Below are 21580 nucleotides of genomic sequence, written 5' to 3' on the forward strand. Positions count from 1 at the left end.
TTGCCAGTCACTTCCCCAGAGGCAACACCTCTTAACAGTTCTTTTTGTTCTTCCACATATTTTCCTTTGAAAGGTTAAAATGTTCGTAGTTTTAAATTCTCTGATTATCACTCCTAGTCTTAGCCCCCTCCCACTTTCTCATTTTCATCTCTTTAGTGTGACTCCTCCTAGATCTTTTTCTTTGCATTTACATTCATATAAATGTACCCATAGACTGTATATGTGGGGGTGTTTACTTGCTATATTTCATCAGTTCTAAGACATACTAATATCTTATGTACTGTAGTTAAGGAAGAAGAACCACCAGTTATAACTGTAAAATACCATAGATTGTAAAAACTAATCTGATTTTAAAGAGGTTAGCATGAGGGTTGGAGGTAGTACTTAGAATTGATGCTGTATATTTTGTGCTGTGATTGTAGGTAGTTTTCTGCAGCTTCCTTTTTTTCACTTAACAGTGTTTCCTGTACTTGATTCATTTACACCACAGGCTGAATATACTACATTATTTAGCTGTTCCCTTATTGATGAACTCTCAAGTTGTTTACGGTAACAAGAAAACAGTGCTGCAGTGAATATCCCTGTATCCACCTCCTTCTATGTATTTGAGAGTGCATATCAAGAGTAGGTAATAAGAATTGAAATTACTGGACCATAGGAAATGTCCATTTATAATTTTGAGATTTATTGCCAAATTGCCCTCCAAGATAACTGTAACAATTTATACTTTCAACAGTAGTGTATAAAAATCGGTACCTATTTGTCCCATTCTTACCAACTCTTGATGTTTTTGGAACTTTTTTTTGACCTATCTAATGGCAGAGAGCGTCTTGGTATCTGATGGTTTCAGTTTCCATTTCGTTCACAAGTGAGATTGAATATCTTTGGATGCTTATTGGCAGCTTCTTTTTTTTTTTTTCCCTCCCTCTTCTGAGTTTCCCTTTCATATCCTTTAACCCATATTCTTCTCTCATCATCAGTGATTTTCTTTTGGTGACTGCTCTGTACGTGGATAAAATTTGTAGGCAACATATACTACTTTCTACCTCCTTTTTTTTGTTTGTTGTTTTGAAATTTGGTAGTCTCTTCTTATCATTAGACTCAACCAGTAAATTAATGCTACTATTTATCAAAGAAGTAGAACTATTTAAGGATTTTCCATTTTACCAGCACCCAGTTTCATACTACTTATGAGTGGTGTTGGTGATAGTTAAGTCTTTATAGGTCAAACTGGCTCCACTCTGAAAACCTGCCAGAGTCAACCATAATATGAAGGAAGGAAAAGGATCTAACAGTTATACTATTCTGTTACCTCTGAAGTAGCAGGAGGCTTCTCACCTTATTGATGAACAAACTGAGAGATTAAATGGTCCTACAGCTAGGAAGTATCTGAGATGAGATTTAAACCTAGGCTGTCTGATTCCAAAGCCCCTTCACACATCATAGTGCCTCGGTGGGATGGATACATTTTGAATATAGCTTTTCAAAGTGTATGTAATCTCTTATGCACATTGTCTCTTATATTAAAAGTGTTTGATATAAAATTATTTTTTATCTATTTAAAAAATAGTTGAATATTTTTAATATTTATGAAGGATGTCAAGTGGTACATTATTATGTGTGTGCCTGACTGTAGCTTGACAGATTGGTTTCTCTGTAGTAGTTTTAACATAGGTACTAGTACTTGGCTGTGTCTTAAAAAATTAATTCAGCATAAAGGGTTTCTATCTTGACTTACTATTAAAACTTAGTACTTAAAATAAAAATCTCACTATAATGGTGTTTATATATTACAAACAATTTGTGATATACCTTATAGCAAAATTTTAACATATAATGCTAAAAATTACGTATTTTGCTAGTGCTAATTATTTTCTTTGTATTGATTTTTCTTATAGAAAAAGATGGCAAAGCATTTCATCCAACTTATGAAGAAAAACTAAAGCTTGTGGCACTGCATAAGCAGGTTCTTATGGGCCCATACAATCCAGACACTTGTCCTGAGGTTGGATTCTTTGATGTGTTGGGGAATGACAGGAGGTAACAGTCTTTCGTTGTATAATGAATTTAATGAGACTAATGTTGAAAAGAGTACAAAATAAATTGGTTAAAGTGTAAATAGCTGGCTCATTAGCTTTAGAATAAGAAAAACATTTTTGCTTGCAGCTTCTGGAATCTTCAGATGTTTGTCTGTTCTTGGCTTGGAGATGTTTATGGCTGAATATTGTGGAAGAAGTTTACTCATCTGATTATGAACATAAGACAAGTACAGCTCTATTTGATTCTTCCTAAATAATATTAAAACAGCCATTTACAATATAGAAATTGATTCCCTTATTGGGACATATACAGAGTTGTGACAAAAAAGACTACATTAAGCATTTTATTCAGTTAAGGCTAAACTATGATAATAAGAAAAGTAAAACTTTGATACCCTTTTACTGGTATGGAAATTATCAGCAATGTAGTTGAATTGTAGTTTACAACAGTAGATTTGCTTAGTATGTGGCATATGTAGTTTAGTAAGTCACTACATGCTTGTCAAAACTTAAAGCATTGAATCTTTTATTTATAGTAGAATAATTCTTCATTTTAGTTATAACTGAGACTCATTAATATTTAACTCTTAGAATTTAAATCAAATTCTCATTCTGTTAAGAAGAAGAGGTAACTTTTCTTGTTATTCTTCACAGGAGAGAATGGGCAGCCCTAGGAAACATGTCTAAAGAGGATGCCATGGTAGAGTTTGTCAAGCTCCTGAATAGGTGTTGCCATCTGTTTTCAACGTATGTTGCGTCCCACAAAATAGAGAAGGAAGAGCAAGAAAAAAAAAGGTGAAGTTTGAGGGCAGACTACTTTTTCCTCGTGTAGCCTAGTATACTGATGCTTTTGCTTTATGGAGTGTCTGTTCTAAATCAGAGGTCTTACTTCCATTGGATCCCAACTTCTTATGGCAATTGCTCAGACTTTCTGATGTGAGCAAGTATTTACATTATGAGTTTTGTGGAGAGAGGATTTGCTGCTTCTGTCTGGCTTTACCTTTTTTTTCTTCTTTTTAAATTAAAAAAAAATTTTTTTGTTTTTTTTTTTCCTTTTTTGTTATATTTTTGTTGTTTTTTACTTTGTTTTGTTTTGTTTTTTGGCTTTACATTTAAAAGGAACCACCCATTCATCATGGCAGCATTCCTTTTGTATTACTGCACTAAGTTTCTGAGCGAGCACAATAAACTCAGCCATCCCTCTGGGCTGACACACCCTTTGCTGCTACCTTCCTTGGATTTCTAGAATATTCATACTTCATATCATGCTTATCAGGTGTGTTACATGGTAGGCCTTTTATAGGCATTTCATATTGGTTGTGGCGTCCAGATGGCTTATTATTTTCAGAGGTTAGAGGGGGAGCTATTGAATGTGCTATTTATGTTTATAGGATTCTATCATGATTGTGAACTCAGCAGAATTATAATCGGCACCTTATTTATCTGGAGGTTATATTTTCAAAAACTTTGACAGTCTAGGGGATAGGGTATAGCTCAGTGGTAGAGAGCATGCCTAGTATGCACAAGGTCCCAGTTTCAATCCCCAGTACCTCCATTTAAAAAAAAAAATTAGAAAGAAAAAAGAACTTTGACAGTCTAAAATTTCTAGGTATGAAAATGATGCTATAAAACCAATTCTCCCTCAGATTATATTATACTTAACTCTAGAAACAGTTAGTTCTCTGGTTCCCCACCTTAACCTAGATTGGAAATAACATACTAGAAGAGAAAATAGCTTGGCAGTGAGGGAGAAGACAGAAACCATGAAAAATAGACATAAGAATTATAGAAGTGTAGCAGTTAGGGGCCATTTAATATGAAAATAAACTCTCCATCACTGTGTTATGACATGTACAATTTTTATGTTGTAGTTATAACTCCTGAGTTATCAAGAGACAGGGCACTGGATATAATTTATTCCTCTTGAAGAGAACAGAAAATATCTTAATACACTTCCAGAAGATATTTATCCAAAGGAAGACAGTTTTTATCCAAACGAAAAGCTTTGATTCTTATAAGAGTGGAATGAGTTTCCTTTACTGTAAAATTGATTTATGTGCTGTATTATTGTGTAATGATACTGGGTCAGTGAGGTGTAGCTGTGTCTTTGGAAGTAAGTATACATTACTTTCTAAGTTTTTTTAAATGATAAATTGAGTAAGTTACTCCTCAACATATAAAACTGTATTTTTCCTTTTAAAAATATGCTTATGTAGATGAAGTCTACATAAAATTCTTTTAAAGCATTTGAGACTAGACTTCCTCTATCCTAAAGCTTAAGCTCTGGCTTGTGGACCATCTTGCCCTATGTACTAGCTGTGAGATATTAAAAGTAAATCATGTTATTGCTGTAATTTGAGCCTTGGTTGTGGCTCAGGCATATTCATCACTTGTAGAAGTTTGGAGAGAAAAGCAGGGTAACCCAGACACATCTCATGGTAGGACTATGAAATGGTATGTTCATTGAGAACCCTCAGAAATCTTCTCTTTCAGACCATCTTCAACCTCCCTTTGCCCCCACGCCACTCTTAGAGCTGTGGGGCATCTATGCTAGTGCAACAGGCTGCTCTCCCTTGGGTGAAGGGCTGTGGGCCAGAGCTGGGTAAGGGCTGCACCTAGATTTCCAGCTGTTCTTTTCTTTTTTAAATTAAATGCTTAAAAATTTTTAACTTCAGAAATAATTCACAAATATATGCAGTAAAAATGACTTTCCACATATGGCAATGTATGAAGCACAAACTGAAAAGCTTCCTTTCTGCCTTTTAATCTCACTCTTCTCTCTGTAGATAATAACTGACACGTTTAAGGTGTGTCTTTCTGGGCCTTTTTCTATTTATTTACCTGCTTTTTCCATTAAACAAATATATTAAACTTCTTTACATATTAGGTCATGCAATTCTATTCTTTTTTTATGGCTACATGGCATTTCAAGGTAGCTTATTCATTTCTATTCATGTTTGTTGAATGCTGGCTCTTTCCAGCACTGTGGTAAGCCCTGAGGATATAGCGGTGTGGGATAGGCAGTCTGCTCTTAGGTAGCATGTACTTTAATGAGTAAGACAGATGTATTGCCAGATTTGTCACACAAATTTAATTGCAGTCACAGCAAGTAGTAGGAAGGAAGAGCTTGTGGTGCTGTGAGCATATCTTAGAAGGAGCCTTCAGGGTATGGATCTATCAAAATGACTTAAGTAGTGCTTTGCTGTTGGACTCCTTTTTCTGTTGCTGTGCAGCAGCCATTGTTCTCGCCGTGATCTGTATATTGTGAGGTTGACGCCATATGATAAATTTCTCTTGGTGGAATATGTGCATTTCAAATTGTGATAAAATTATCACATGATTCTCTAAAAAGCTTATGTCAGTTTTCATAGGGAAATAGTCTTAAATTATTTTTAAACAGGATTCTTTAGGGTTCATTCTCTCTGTCCTTTACCTTGTAGGAAGGAGGAGGAGGAGCGAAGGCGACGTGAAGAGGAGGAAAGAGAACGTCTGCGAAGGGAGGAAGAGAAACGTAGGCGAGAAGAAGAAGAAAGGCTTAGACGGGAGGAAGAAGAGAGGAGGCGAGTTGAGGAAGAAAGGCTTCGGCTGGAGCAGCAAAAGTAAGCTTGTTGTGTGGCTTGTGTTAAAGAATGAGAAATGGACTGCTGTACTGTTGTGCTTGAATCTACGTTGTGTGCCTTAGAATGAGTCTGTGATTTGTGGGATGACTGGGAGGTAGACCAGCGTGAACTACTTGCCATTTGTGCCAATGATATGTTACCAAAGAGGGCCTTATCTTAAGCATTTGGTTGCAAAAAGAGGAATGTATTATAAGAATTTGGGATTTGCTCCCAGAACCCAGGGACCAGAACAGGAACTGAGGTTGCTTCCTTGCTTGCTCTGTCTTTGGGCCCACACAGTCTCTTGTCTTTGCTTCTCTCATCTGTGTCTCTGTTTCATTCTTCCTGTTCTCTGCAAATTGTCACTCTGCTTTGGCATGTGCAAGGCTTATCCCAGCCTGGATTTATGTAATATTTGTTTTCATGCATCTGAGTAAGACTGGCTGGAATATGAGAGACCCAGTTACAAATTCCCAGAACAGAGAATCTAGTTGGCTCAGCCTGTGTCAGGTGTCTATTCCTAGTCTCCTAGTACAGGACTTGGGAGCTGAAACCATTTCTTACTCAGTAAGGGCTGTGAGAGCGGCTGTCTCAGGAGGGACTAGTTCTTCAGGAGGGAGCTGTGGAAAGGAGGGATTAACACACATAAGACACTGTGGGAAGAACGCCTAGAATCTTAGGGGTGGCATGGCATATAGATTAAACCAGAGGACATGCGAATCCATTGTTTTCTCATTATTTCTGAGCAGTTCCTCAGAAAAGCTTCAGACCGACCCAGGATCTCATTCTACTTCGGAGAGAGACTGTGGGTTTTGTTGTTGTTGGTTTTGGGTTTTTTTTTTTTTTTTTTTTTTTTTTTGGAGGGGGGTGGTAATTAGGTTTATTAATTTATTTATTTTTAATGGAGGTACTGGGAATTGAACCCAGGACCTTGTGCATGCTAGGCAGGCACTCTACCACTGAGCTATCCCCTCCCCTCTGGAGAGAGATTACGAGTATTATTTTTTGGTTGGCGGGGATGTTGCCCTAGGTGGACCCAGGATCATATTCTATTCAGAATTTTGTGAGGTTGTCCTTTTTTATTATTTATTAACAAGTGGCTTTGAGGCCTTTATTGTTGGTCACATGACTGAGTTAAGAAGCATGTGGTTCCTCTATGGAAATAAGGAAAGAAAAGAAAAGAATAGTAATAGTTTACAGAACTCAGTATCTCTAAACCAAGTGTGCCCAGATATTATTAAAGTGTTCCTCTTTAAGGCAAGCTTTACATTCAATGCCAAGGACATGCAGATTTTCACTGACTTTATTTACCAGAGCCACATGTAACATCTTTTAGCTGTTCTGCCTCTTACTACTTTTCATGTATTTAGGTAGAAAAGCCATGGCCAACAGTTAACTCCCTCATCTGTGTCAGAAATGACAGTCCCTCTTCTTACAGCATCATGTTCAAAGAGTATAGGCTGGAGCCAGACTGCCTAGACTTGAATCCTGGCTCTGGCATCTACTAGCAGTGTAATCTTGGACAAGTTACTGGACGCCTCCATTTCTTCCTTTGTGAAGCCCTACCTCAGAGGGCGGTTGTGAGAGCTAAGTGGGGTAGTACATGGAAGTGCCCTGAACACTGCATGGCGCGCAGTAAGGGCACAGTAAGTGTGAGCAGTTATGATGGTGATGATGATGGTGGTGATGATGATATGCTTATTATTCTCCCTCTCCATCCCAAATTTCCTTGAAAAACTTAAGTGAAAAATTTGAGGCCAAATTCATTTTCTTAAATCTTCTGGGCCTAGGACACATGCTGATTGGTATACATGATTAGCTTAGTCCTTTTTAAGAGTTATAAATTATAAAAATAAATAACAAGGACATTTTATTTTGTCATGAACAGTCTCCTGTAGTCAGACTAGTATATATTTTTTGATGTTTTTAGGCAGCAGATAATGGCAGCTTTAAACTCGCAGACTGCCGTGCAGTTCCAGCAGTATGCAGCCCAACAGTATCCAGGGAACTACGAACAGCAGCAAATTCTCATCCGCCAGTTGCAGGAGCAACACTATCAGCAGTATATGCAGCAGTTGTATCAAGTCCAGCTTGCACAGCAACAGGTACGATAGATAACCCCTGAATTCAGCCTTAGAGAGGGTTTTTAGTTTCATTGGAATGCAAGGTCTTTTTTAATGGTTGCTAATAAATTTTGCATCAGTTAGCCTCTCAGGTATAAAGTAACTTTTAGGTGACCTTTATCAAGGGAGACTTCTAGCATTGCACTGGCAATTATGAAAGAAAGTACATAATATTGAAGCAACAGATGATGTGGCCACTATTATTTGTCATAAGGGTATTTGGGAGTTGTATGGACCTAGTGTTATTCCAGTGAGTCTGACATAGACTCTAATAGTGGCCCTGGAACAATGAAGATTTGGGTAATTAGTGTTAGTTCAAGCACATCCTTCAGGCAGAATGCTGTCATAGGCCTGGATAGCTTCCAGTTGGAGGACCCCCATCCCCTAAGACAGAGCTGGGTTGGGTCCATCTTGACCTTTGTGTTGGGTGCAGTAGCTACAGTGCTCACTTGCAACACATTGGTCGTCCTCCTCAGCTCCCTGCCCCCATGTATGTTGCTTCCACATAGGAATAGGTGGTTTGGGGAAAGAACATGGGACTGGAGGTCAGATACCACTTGGATTCTGTCCTGACTTTGTCATTATCTGGTTTGATCAGGCAAGTTACCTGTTGCTCTGATTGTTCTGCCTTTTCTCCCAGTCAGTAAGAATAGGATATAAAAACCTGGTACTTATCCTGTTAACCTCACAGGAAGATCAGAGGAATAAAATGAGAAAATGGTTACTTTGTGAAAGTATTTGGTACATGGGAAGATAACTGAATTTACATTCATTTTTTACATCTTAAGGAGGCATAAAATGCCTCCTTAAAGTTAACCTAGCTAAAGTTTACTTATTTCATTAATTTTCGCTTATAAAGCAGTTACTACCTTTCAAAATATCTGAGTGAAGAGAAGTGTTACAGTATAGTTGCTCAACATTTCTTGTTAAATGAAGTCATCTTTGTTGTTTTGCTACATTCTTTAAATTCCATAAAAATTAATACCCTTACCTAAAATATGTTTTCTGGAGTCTTTGGCATAAGTGAGCAGTTAAAAGGCACTCCAGGCTTTGTGTAATCCATAGAGGAGGGAAAAGATGGCAAACCAGAATTATTCAAGATAATAAGTGGTATTTTTGAGAGATTTCTTTTCTGTCCTCTAAAGCCTGTTTCTACTTTAGCATATCACTCCCCTTTTCCTGCTTCTTTGATGGGCATTGAGATAAGTTTTTAGTAGGATAGGTCATATACACTGTCCTGCTTGTAGGTTGCTGTCACTTAGTGAGAACAAAGTCAGTCAAATGGGGAAAACCAAGAATCTTTGAAACAGAATTGGAAAGCCATAGTTTAGACTGCAGTGATCGAATTGATTGATTATCTCTAGGAAGAGAGAAGGGAAGAGACTGGAGAAGGAACAAAGGGAACTTCAGCCCTGTAAAGCATTACTTTTTTTGTAAATACTGGAACAAAATGACAAAATGGGAACACTTGTTAATTTGGAGGTATGGTTACATGGGTGTTTGTTACATTGTTCCTGTGCCTTTCCGTGCTTTTTTAAACTTCCCAGAGATAGAAGAGATTATGTAAATAAATAATTATAATCTATTATAGATAATAGATATATATTCATAGACAGTGGGATACCAGGGTAGGGAGGTGTTCATTTTGGAGAGTTTCAAGAAAGGCTTGAAATGGAGAGGGACCATTTGAGCTGACCTGTTGATCATCAACAGAAATGCTTTTTTTGCTTTCCTGTCATGCAGTGAATGTTCTGAGTGTGCTGACTTGTTTTGGTTGTGTGCCCTTTTTCTGGAAGCTAGTACTCTTTTAGAAAACTGATATGGAAATTACTGAGAATGTAGTCCTTGGGAGAAGGTATTTTAAAATCTTAAGTGTTTTTCTAGCCTACACTAGCAGCAGAGAGAGGTGTTGCTGTTTAATAACTGGTTTGTAAATGTTACGTTAAATGAAATGTATATACAGATATGCCAAAATATGTCATTATCCCTAAACCATGAGATTATAAAGACTTTTTTCCTGTTTTCTTTCTTTTTTTCCCCTAATTATTATAAACATATGCTCGCTTATAACTTAGTGTTTTAGTTGAAAGTTACTTAAATGCCCAAATGCTCAACAGTAGATCGGAGAAATAAATCTTGTATTTTCACAACGGCATTTCCTATAGCAATACAAACAAACAAAATACAATTATAATTACTTGTGACCTTACAGATGAACCTCACAAACAAACTGAGTAAAAGGAGCCAGACACACAAAAGAGCATATATTATACAATTTAATTTATATAAAGTTCAGAAGTAAATAGGCAGAATGAATCCATAATGTTACAAGTCAGAATAGTCGTCACTCTTGGGTGTATCTGGAAAGGGGCACCAGGGAGGGTTCTGGGATGCAGATAGTGTCTTGATTTGTGTGTTGGATACATGGATATGTTTGGCTAATGAAAACTGATCAAGCTGTACGTTTATGATTTGTATACTTTTCTATATGTATATTTTAATTCAATTTAAAGTTCCCCAAAAAGTTACCTAAGTAATATTTAGGTACTTCTAGTTGTATTAATATTTATCCATCTTGATAGAAGAAGGGGATGTTCTAAAGTAGTTGTTTTTTGGACTTAACATGTTTTTATTCTCCATTTTTGACTCAGTGGACCTTTTGATTTCATGTTTATGAATATATATATTTTAATCATAATTATGTGAACAGTGATGAATTTTCATTAAGAAAGTATTTTGAAAGAATATGGAAATGAATATATGTTATGACTGAAACATTGCTATTTACACCAGAGATTGACACAATATTGTAAACTGACTATACTTCAATTAAAAAAAAAATTTTGATGTCAAACTTCATTTTATAAGCCTATTTAATTTTTAGGTCAATTTTTTTACATAATTAACAGTTTTTAATTTAATTGTGGTAAGAATCTTTCTTTATATATAGCTTAAAGATTTAATTTATTGATTATTTTTGTCTATGTTTGTTACACTTTGGGGGCCCTTATCAGATTTCACCAGTTACAACTTCTGCCTTTATGAAATTTCTGTTTATTTCTACTAAGTTTAATTTTTCTGATTCAAATTTTATGTATATTAATTTTATCAAGAAAATTTTCTATCAATTTTAAGAGCAAATGTTACTGTGTTCAATTTTTACCTGTAATAATTTTATTTTAAGTTGATTATTTCTGCCTACTTTAATTCTTCCTGGTTAGTTTTTCTAGTGATCCTCAGGTCACAAAAATGTGATCCTCAGTTACAGTTTTTTGTCCATGTTAGTATTTTGACTTTTTTAAGCTATCAGTTTGTTAATGTGCTACTAATATTCATTACAGATAGGATAAAAACTGGTAAGGTTTATTAGTAATTCCTTAAAGCATTGTGCTATCTGATAAGAGCAAAACTATGGGGTCAGAGTGCATTTCAGAGCAAATGTCTCATTTATTAGCCTTCCTGGTTAGTGTTTCTTCACTTTTTCTTGACTTATAGGCAGCATTACAGAAACAACAAGAAGTAGCAGTAGCTGGGGCTTCATTGCCTCCATCATCAAAAGTGAATGCAGCTGCACCAAGTGATATGCTGTCAGTTAATGGACAAGCCAAAACCCACACTGACAACTCAGAAAAAGAGCTTGAACCAGAAGCTGCAGAAGAAGCCCTGGAGAATGGACCAAAAGGTACAGCTTGGTGGATGTATTCATTCATCCAGATGCCATAATTCAAACTTAATGAAAAGCAGAAGTCAAGAAGTCAGATTAGTTAGCTTTTGAGAGCAATTACGTATTTGTGAGAGTTGAATGCCCTCTCATTCTTTTTAGTCTGAACCTGATGCTTCTGGTGAACCTTAGAATAGTTTAGAAGAGCAAGTCTCAACGTCTTTTTGACACTTTGGGTTGCCTTGTTTCATATATTGATTATCTATTGCTGTGTGATGCATTGGACCTAAATTTAGCAGTTTAAAGTAATAATTAAACATTTATTATCTCTTGACGGTTTCTGTGGGTCAGGAATTCAGGAGCTGTTTAGCTGAGTGGTGGTGGTTCTGGTCTCGTGAGATTGCAGTCAAGACATCCACTGGGACTGTAGTCAGGTGAAGGCTTGACTGGGACTAAAAGCTCTGCTTCCAAACTGGTTTCCTCATATGACTGGCAAGTTCATGCTGGCTGTTGGCAGGAGGGCCTTAGTTCCTTGCCCCATGAATCCTCTCCACGGGGCTGCCTGAGGGTCCTTAACACAGCAGCTGGCTTCCTCCAGAGCACACAGTCCAAAAGAAACCAAGGTAGAGATGGCAGTGTTTCTTATGCCCTGTCTTTGGAAGTAATACATCAGCACTACTGCCATATTCTGTTGGTCCCACATAGCAACCTTGATGCATTTTGGGTGGTGACCTCACAAGTACATGAGTACCCAGAGGTGAGGATTACTGGGGGCCCTCTTGGAGGCTGGCTACAATATATTATATTTTTTGAGACAAAAATACCACATTATCAAGAAGATAACTTAGAATTTTCAAAGATCTGCTTACCTTTTCGTGGGCAATTCATTCATTCATTCAACAATTGGTTAAAGGTTTTCTGAGTGTTGGGCTATAGTAGTGAAGCAAAATAACACATAAAATGTAAATTGTGGCTGCGATAAGTACTGTGAAGGAGAGAGAGAGAGAGGTCCGTTACAGAGTGAGAGTGTGTGATATGAGGAATATGGCCTAGTTGGAGGGGTCACCAGAGGTTTTCCTGGGGAAAGGGTAAGCAAGAGTAAGAGTTCACCAAGTAAGAAAGAAGACAAGAACATTCCAGTGGCGGTGATCAGAGATGGTGATATGGTTCATAAGAAAGTTGGTTGCAGAACCACCTTAGAACAAGTGACAAAATAGTTTCAAAAAAGACCTTGAAATACTTTGGTTTATACCACTCCCTCCTTTTTAAATTCCTATTAAGACTTTACGGGGATGGAAGGTGGAGGGTATAGGTCAGTGGTAAAGTGTGTACTTAGCATGCATGAGGTCCTGGATTCAGTCTCCAGTACCCCTGGTAAAAAGTAAATAAATAAACAAACCCGATGACACCCCCCACCAAAATAAAAATTACGAGTTTACCAGTATTTTCAAATAAATCTTTTATCAAAATCTCTGTGAATAACTCTGGAAACTTGAGTAGTCCAGTGTACATAGATAACTGCTCAGTAACAAGACTTTAACTCCCTTTTACTCAGTCACTAGCAGTTCCATTCCTGTCCGAGTTTTTCTGTTTCTTTGAATTCCTTTAGAATAGCCCTTCCCCTAGAAATTTGGTTTACTTGGAGGTCAAGACTTTTCTTCAATAGAGAGGCTGAAATCAAAGCCCAGCTTTCTTTGTCCACATCCAAAAATGAATTTATTTGAATTCCAGATCTCCTTTCTGTGTTAGACTGTCCCTGTCTCCAGCTAGTAAGTTTCCAAGGTCATTCTTAAATCCCCATATGCAATTAGAGTGTTGGAAAAAAATCCTTCTAAGACTATGGATTGCATTTGTTACCTGAAGTAATATGATGACCCCTGAATACCTGTGACATTGTTAAATGTAGTAATTTGGGGGGAGATTTCCATGGGAAAGCTTTTATAGTCCTCTGAGTCCTTGATCTAAGGTAGCCCAGATTGCACTTGGTGCCTACGTGTGGCTGGGCAGGTGGTCCTGTGCAAATGTTGCTACCTACAGGTGAAGGCTCATCCTCTTTAGCCTTTGTAATTCCTGTTGCCTTTAGAATCTCTTCCAGTAATAGCAGCTCCATCCATGTGGACACGACCCCAGATCAAAGACTTTAAAGAGAAGATTCGGCAGGATGCGGATTCCGTGATTACAGTGGGCCGAGGAGAAGTGGTCACTGTTCGAGTACCCACCCATGAAGAAGGATCATATCTCTTTTGGGAATTTGCTACAGACAATTATGACATTGGGTTTGGGGTGTATTTTGAATGGACAGACTCTCCAAACACTGCCGTCAGCGTGCATGTCAGTGAGTCCAGCGATGACGAGGAGGAGGAGGAAGGTAGAGCCGTTGGTCCATATTCAGTAGCTGGGTTGTGTGTTGGCAGAGATGGTGCAGTCAGATGTCAGCCAGCCTTATGCTTCCTGATTAACACTTCATGGATGAGAATCAATCTCCTCATTAGTGGGACCTTGGGATGAAAAGGCTGTGAGGGAAGCTAGCCTCCTAAGGGACTGGGGCCTGAACATGAATTTTTTTAAACACCAGGACGGTCTGTTTGACAGTTTATTTTACTGCTTTCTAAATACTATAATACTTCCAGCCTTGTGTGTTGAAAAGCCAAATGTGCAAGGTTGTTTTGAAAAATTTTAAAAGAGCAAGCAAGAAATTCTGCCAACTCTGGAATTTATTTAAATTTATATTTTTGAATCAGCTTCTTTGGTCATTATTCTAAGTTTTTTTTTTTTTATGTAAATACAGAAATTCACCAGAACATCCTACCTAAAAAATTTCAGTTGTTCTTCTGTTTTGCTAGAGTGAATCTTTTATTTTCTAAGTAGACAAAATCGAGTGTTTCCAAGGACAGTCTAAACTGTCTTGGTCTGGGAAGTAGGTTATAAAAGATATTGCTTATTAATTGAGAATATGGTCTCCTTAATTTTGTTATCCAGAAAAGTCAGAATGCAGGGCTTTTGTACACACCTAGTAAACACTTAAATATTTGTTGACTTGATTGAGAGTAATGTGGAAGAAGTGCCTTGGCTGGGCGAATGGGAAAGCACTTTCAATTCTTGGCCCTAACTAACCTTTCAGGTGACTTGTAAACAAACTACTTATTCTTGAAGAGAGTTGATAGTCACAGAGATTACACTGGGATAAATTTAAAGAGATAGTTGCTGGAGGTGCGTGGAGGGAGGCTAAAAATTCAGTCAGCTTTTGATATACAAGTTCAGTTACATCACCACACCATGCCACTCTCTAGGCCTTCTGGGGTCGTGTATGACAACACACACGTGGGCCAGTGTCATTTAGGAGCTTCTTTGTCTTTCATGGCATTTTGTTTTTAGCAATCTTTATTTCTGAGTACCACTAGCAAGGTAAAGCATTGCCCGTAAATACTACTGACTGAATCAGAAAGGAAAATCTAACAGTGAGAAAAAAGAAGAAGAGGTGAGAGAGAGACCTCAGCAGATCGCAGGGAAGGTGCCACTGCCATTGTCTCAGGTGCTCCTTGGCAACATCAGGACCAGGGACTTACCCTTTACTGGCCTTTCTGATGCACGCAGGGACTCATTAAAATCAGATGGTTTGCAGATGTCTGGGAAGGGAGATTTTTATTGTGTGTGCAAATTATTGTACTTATAAAGAACTTTGTGAATAATAGGAGAATTTTGTTAAGAAGTGAGTTGAGATAATATATTTCTCCTGGTTTGCAAGGTAGATAGCTTCTACAAGGAGGTTACTTCCTATTCTGAGCCCTTAGCTGATTATCGTTTTTGGGTTATCGCTGTTGGGAAGAGCATTGGTGAAAATGGCTGAGGCCCAGTGCCTGTGTAGAGGTGAGAGAGAACCTTGACATCCTTGACCTTTGCTCTAATGTGTGATATCCCTCAAATGGAAAATGCCTTTACCTATCCTTGTGCTGTTTCTCATCATAAAATGATTTGGAACTAAAACCTAACCCATTAAAATCTCTACATTAATAGTAACAACAGTGAGGATTTATTGCTCTTGAGAATTGTTTCCTAAGAGTGAGCACAACTTTTTCCTTTTTGAAGATTTAACTCACAAACAGCATTTAGCCATATGCCTCCTTGTGGAGGCTACTGTGCCACTGTGTCTTGTCCACCTTGTGTATTCTATTTTCTGAGGGATCCTTTTAGCTTGGTTTAAGATGGAAGAGATGTCCAGTTTTCTTGTTTGTTGCTTTGGTTTTTCTCCATTCAGTCTTTTTTTTTTCCTTTTCATAGTCTTTTTCATTATAGGTTATAAGATTCTGAATATAGTTCCCTGTGCTGTACCGTAAAAATTTGTTGTTTATTTATTTTATATATAGTAGTTAGTATCTGCAAATCTCAAACTCCCAGTTTATCCCTTGCCCCTTCCCCTTTCCCTCCTGGTAATCATAAGGTTTTTTTCTATGTCTGTGAGTCTGTTTCTGTAAATAAGTTCATTTGTGTCTTTTTTTTTTTTTTTAAGATTTCACATGTAAATGATATTATGTGGTATTTTTCTCTCTTTCTGGCTTACTTCACTTAAAATGACAATCTCCAGGTCCATCCATGTTGCAAATGGCATTGTTTTATTATTTTTATGGCTGAGTAGTATTCCGTTGTATAAATATACCACAACTTCTTTATCCAGTCATCTGTTGTTCTTGGCATTTAGGTTGTTTCAGTGTCTTGACTATTGTAAAGAGACTATGAACATTGGGGTGCATGTATCTTTTTGAATTAGAGTTCCCTCTGGATATATGCCCAGGTCTCCATTCAGTCTTAAAAGATGAAGGAGTTTGTTTTCTCTGAAGACAACATAATGGTAACCCATCCTCCAGCTGTGATTCTCCACTTTATTGTTTCCAGGTCCCACGTCTTTGCTTAAATTGATGAAAGATGTGTTGTTCGTCCATCTCAGTAAAGTAACCTTTAGTTTTACAGATTTTGAACAAAGTTTGGATCTTGAATTAGTGGACCCAAAAATCTGTTTCATCCTTTTGGGCAATAGTGTATATTTTGAATGGCTCTATATTTCTTATTTGCAAATGAAGGACATTTAATTTTAAGTAGTATTGCTATGATAAAGCAAATCTGATTTGGGCCTGTTTGTGTCATCTACTTTTTTTAAAATAAGCTTTGTATTTTAGAATAACTTCAGAGTTACACAAAAGTTGCAAAGATAATACAAAGAGTATCTATATACCCCACACCCAGTTTCCCCCATTGTTAACATCTTACATTGTACTGTGGGATGTTCATCATAACTAATAAACCAATATTGATACATTTTTATTAACTAAAGTCCATATTTATTCAAATTTCCTTAATTTTTTCTTAATTTTCCAGGATCCCATCCAGGATGCCACATTGTAGTTATCACATCTCCTTAAACTCCTTTAGATCCTGAAAGTTTCTTAGACCTTCCTTGTTTAAATTCCTTGTAGTGGCCACTGACAATCATCACATAGTTTATTCTGCCATGTTATAAACCTGAAGGTCTTTTAAAATCTATGCTGAATATTCCCTTAACCTATTTTGAGGCTATTTATATGTAATATGCTAAACTGAAACTTTTAAGCTAGTTCATAATTTTCTCATTCCTATAGTTTTCTACAGGTATTCTTTTCCTAACCTCATATCATTATAGTTCAGAAAACTATTAACTGGGGCAAACCTAGAAACAGCTCATTTTTTTACCACTCAGATCATCCCTGGGTTACATAGGCCTAGTGAAAATAATTGAATCTTCAGAGGGTCTCTGAATATCTACCTACCTCTACCTTTCTCATTATAATCTTTATATTTAAGATAAATAGAAAATAATAGTCCTTAGAAGCTCCTTCCCCCCTTCCTGAAACAAGAGGGGACTTTGATATTGTTGAGTAGGAGGATCAGAGCAACATTTTCCTTGGTCCTACTCAGATGAGTGAGATTCCTCCAGTTGGGAGAAATTAGGACTTGAATCGATGTGGAAGGGAAAAAGTGGGGCTCAGAAACAGGATCAATGGTTATAGTACAGAGAGGGAGAGAGGATGCTGACTGCTCCACCACTGGACTCCCAGACCCCAGACAGTGCTTGGCATATAGCAGCTGCTCAGATATATGAAAGATCAGTACATTTTCATATGCACATAAGTAGTAGACTGGATTGAGAGAATCCCTAACAAGCAATTTCTTGAAAGGATGGAGTTTAAAATGCTTGATGCAAATGGGGTTTTCTTGGATCTGTTCACACTGACTTGTCTCTGTTCTTTCTGACAGAAAATATCAGTTCTGAAGAGAAAGCCAAAAAGAATGCCAACAAGCCTCTGCTGGATGAGATTGTGCCTGTGTATCGCCGGGACTGTCATGAAGAGGTGTACGCCGGCAGCCACCAATATCCAGGGAGAGGAGTCTATCTCCTCAAGTTTGACAACTCTTACTCTTTGTGGAGGTCAAAATCGGTCTACTACAGAGTCTATTACACTAGATAAAGATGTTACAGAGTCTGGAGTCTAGGGTTGGGCAGACGGTGGCATTTAATCTGGAAATTTCTTTTGATTTTTGTGGAGCGTTGCAGTCAGTGTTTACCCTATTGATTTTGGTCTGATGGTTTGTGAACTCTTGCTGGGAATCAGGATTTCCTTGAAACTCTTTAGCATTAGTAGTTTGGGGTTAAAGGGATTCCTCAGACTCATCCAGCCCTTCGGTGCTGACCAGTAGAGTCACTAGTGGATGCCGAAGTTACATGAGCTATGTGTTAAATCTTTAAAGTCTCTAAAATAAAACATCCCAACGTTGACCCCACTCGGCTGATGGTTAGTCCATTGCTGCCTGCTCTGTGTGTTTTTTGAGAGCCCATAGTAACAGTGCCCTCTGATTTGAAGTCCTGTGTTAACAGTCTACATGAGGTGCATCTGACTTTGAAGATCACCATCTTTAAAACTTAAGACCTCACAGATTATAATAGAAAAAGAAATTGCCTTGGTTTGATCTTGTTCGGAATGACCTAGATTGTTTTTGCTTTGTATACAGCTGTTTAGTTCAGAGTTCTATTACAGATAATTATTTTCTGAATAATCTTAATATAGAATGTCAAACCTGATTGATAATTGAAGTATCAAGATACATAGAACATTTCAAACATCCATCTTAGCAAGCCACCACAAACTTGGTCCTTTTCATCTGGTATTCATACTACCAGTAGCAAAGCAAAATTAATTCATTTTTATCTTAATTTGGCTTTATAGAGCATCTCAAATTGAAACTATTTTCTATACATGCATATAGTTAGGGATTTTGTAAACTCAAATTGGCACCTACTGAATTAAAATATATAAAGCCATTAAAATATAATTTAGTGTAGGGGGAGTAACATTGCACTAATATGGAAATCACTGCCAGAGATAGTCCATTTTCTTTTAATTTGATACTACTTAGGCACAAACCCTACATGATTCCAGTTTGAAATTACTTACCTAGAGAGAATTGGAAACGCATATGCCCGTGCTTAAATTTTTTATAGCTTTAATCTGTATTGTCTTCACTGATGGAAAGAGGTACATCTTACTGAAAACAAATATAGATTAATTGCCTCAAACTTAAGTGATTGACCAGTCTAGAAAATCTTGTTTTTAGAAGGGAGGGTGGTTATGGGTAGAAAAGGACAAAGGTGGCAATATACACATAATGTTATTATATGTTGTTCTTGAAATACTTAGATTTTTTTAAATTTCAAATCATAAATCACTTCTTGTAGGAGGGTTTCCACTGATTAGCTGCAGAATATACAATTCACTACATAAGAGGCTGTTTGTTTTTTGTGTGCTGCATTTCTTTCTGGTTTTTTAATACCTGGTTTTGTACATATCTAACTCTGTTCTCTTTTGGTTCTTCAGAAACTGGATTATTTTCTCCTAAGCAGTGCGTAATTTGTGTTTTTTAGTTTTGATTCGGTAGTTCCAGCTTGTAGATGTCCATACTGTTACATCCAGAAGATTTGTCAAGTCCATCAGCTCTTGTGTACATATGGTATAGAAACCATGGGGTTAGGCACTTCCTGGCTTTTTTTTTTAATGAGAAAATACTGTATTTAAAATGTAAAATAAACTTTTAAAAAGCAGGCACTAATATATATTTCTTCCAGCCTTTGATTACAGATTTGTCCTTGCACATGTTAAGATGAATTATCCTCTAAACATATTGTTCTTGGGAGCAGTGTATGTTACTTTACATAGCAGCAATTCCTGTCACATATTCATGTCAGAACATTTTTGGTTTTAAATTTTTTATTGCCTTTGGCTGTTGATTAGTATATTACAAGTGCGATTTCAAAAAGATCTTGAAAATAATATATTTAATCAATTAAAATGTTTATCTGTAACTTGTTGATGTTTCATTAATATAGTTACTCTTTGAAGCATTTCATCGTTTGGGTAGGACAAGAAGAAATGTTTTAAGTGATCTTTTCTGTTTTAAAAAGTTAAACACTATTTCTAGCTGATTATTTAGTTTTTGCTGTGAATTACCCTAGTTTGTTAAAATAGGTTAACAGTTTTTCAGACTTCTTGATAAAAGGGAAAGCACTGACTTTTCTTATTGAAGGTGACTTATTATAAAAATTATTTCCCCTACAAAACCATGTATGTAGCACATTCCTTGAAGGCCTGCTTTAAAATATCTGCTAGGTATGGCACTTACGAAGCAGGAGTGAGAGGCATGCCCTAGTCAGTGTGATGTGGAATGCTACCCACTAGTCTAAAAATGACCCCATTGAAATGCAGGCTGACTTGGGCATTAATTTTTTTTTTTCCTTTGGAAATTTGGAGAGGTTAAATGAGGTTACCTCTTCCTCCCTCCCTCCCTCCCTCCCTCCCTTCCTTCCTTCCTTCCTTTTTCTTTCTTTCTTTCTCCCTCTCTCTCTTTCTTTCTTTCTTTCTCTCTCTCTTTCTCTTTCTTTCTTTCTATTTTTTCCCCTGTGTTATTTGTTGTTACCATGAAGGTAGACCGGAGAACAGTTAAGGAGAGGTATGAGCACATCTTAGAAACCATGCTGCCAAGTCTTGACCATATGTCTTGCGGAAGAGAAGAAATAATTAGTTTAAAATAATAAATGAATGCTAATAGTTCTATAGGGCTTGGAGTGCAAAAGTCCACAACCAAAAGTGATCTTTGTGTCTGTCCCCAGCTTTTTCTAAGTTCAGCTCTTCTGTTAGCAACCTAAACATGTATGCACGTATACTTGGGGTAGAGCAAATCTTAATTTCATTTCCATTCACTGACTCTCCAAAAGGTGTATGAGTCAGTATTGGACTTTTATTCCATACATTTGCCTAGGATTCTTCAACTTCCTTCTTGAAAGTTTTTTAAGACCAAGTTGATTAGTGTCCTTTCAGCACCTTTATTTTGAATGTATTACATTATTTTTTCAGGTGTGTATTATTTTGCTTCAATATCATTGCTTTAATCTTATTAAAGATGGAAGCACAAGCTGTCTATTCATTGATATGCCGCTTGTAAGTTGTAATTTGATTAGGGTACTTAATTTAAGTGGCTGACTTTTCCAGAACTGACATTGGAATTTGGACTCAGGCAGTCAAATATGGGGTAAAAATATAAGTTGAGCAGTTAATTCAACCTGTAACAAAAGTGTGATTGCTCAGTTCAACCCTATGATGAACCAGTGACTTGCAAGTCTGTTTCTGAAAAGGGCAAGTGCAAGTTGATTACAAATGCCAATTTTTTTGGACCTTTCTTTAATGGCATATCTGTACAATTGTAACAGTTTTCACCCTTTTCCAAGATCATTACTTTAAATATATCCAGTTTGAAAAGATAACATAACTACCTTTTTTTAGCATGTAAAAATATAGGAATGTAAACATGTTTTTAAAAAGGTCTATATTTTGCAACTTTTGGAGAACTTTTCCTGTTAGTAATTATGGGTCTACTGTGTTCTTTCAGTCTGCTGTGTGTTCTGTAGAGTGGCTCTTTGGCCATTTTTCTGTTAGTGAACATTTTAGGTTACTTCTGATTTTTTTTATTATAAATGATATTACAGTGAACACTCTTTTATATGTTTCTGCAAATGTGCATGAGTAAATACCAAGTAGTAGAATTGCTGGATCTTAAATTCTGTGCATTGCTTATTTTAAT

At 36.9% G+C, this 21580-nt stretch overlaps 1 protein-coding gene and 1 pseudogene across 1 annotated transcript in view; both read left to right on the plus strand.

The window, feature by feature from the left end:
* ACBD3 (acyl-CoA binding domain containing 3) overlaps positions 1–19808 on the plus strand; it is a 32462-nt gene extending 12654 nt beyond the window's left edge. The window contains exons 2-8 of the mRNA XM_032466587.1: positions 1899–2040; positions 2694–2834; positions 5480–5638; positions 7569–7743; positions 11257–11443; positions 13506–13790; positions 17708–19808. Coding sequence (XP_032322478.1) covers positions 1899–2040; positions 2694–2834; positions 5480–5638; positions 7569–7743; positions 11257–11443; positions 13506–13790; positions 17708–17919 — 1301 coding nt within the window. The 3' untranslated portion in view covers positions 17920–19808. The remainder of the gene's footprint in view (positions 1–1898; positions 2041–2693; positions 2835–5479; positions 5639–7568; positions 7744–11256; positions 11444–13505; positions 13791–17707) is intronic.
* Positions 18035–19808, plus strand: LOC102510464 (annotated as a pseudogene).
* Positions 19809–21580: the final 1772 nt, after the last annotated feature.

This window comes from Camelus ferus, chromosome 23 (assembly GCF_009834535.1).
Source record: "Camelus ferus isolate YT-003-E chromosome 23, BCGSAC_Cfer_1.0, whole genome shotgun sequence".
Lineage (NCBI taxonomy): Eukaryota > Metazoa > Chordata > Mammalia > Artiodactyla > Camelidae > Camelus > Camelus ferus.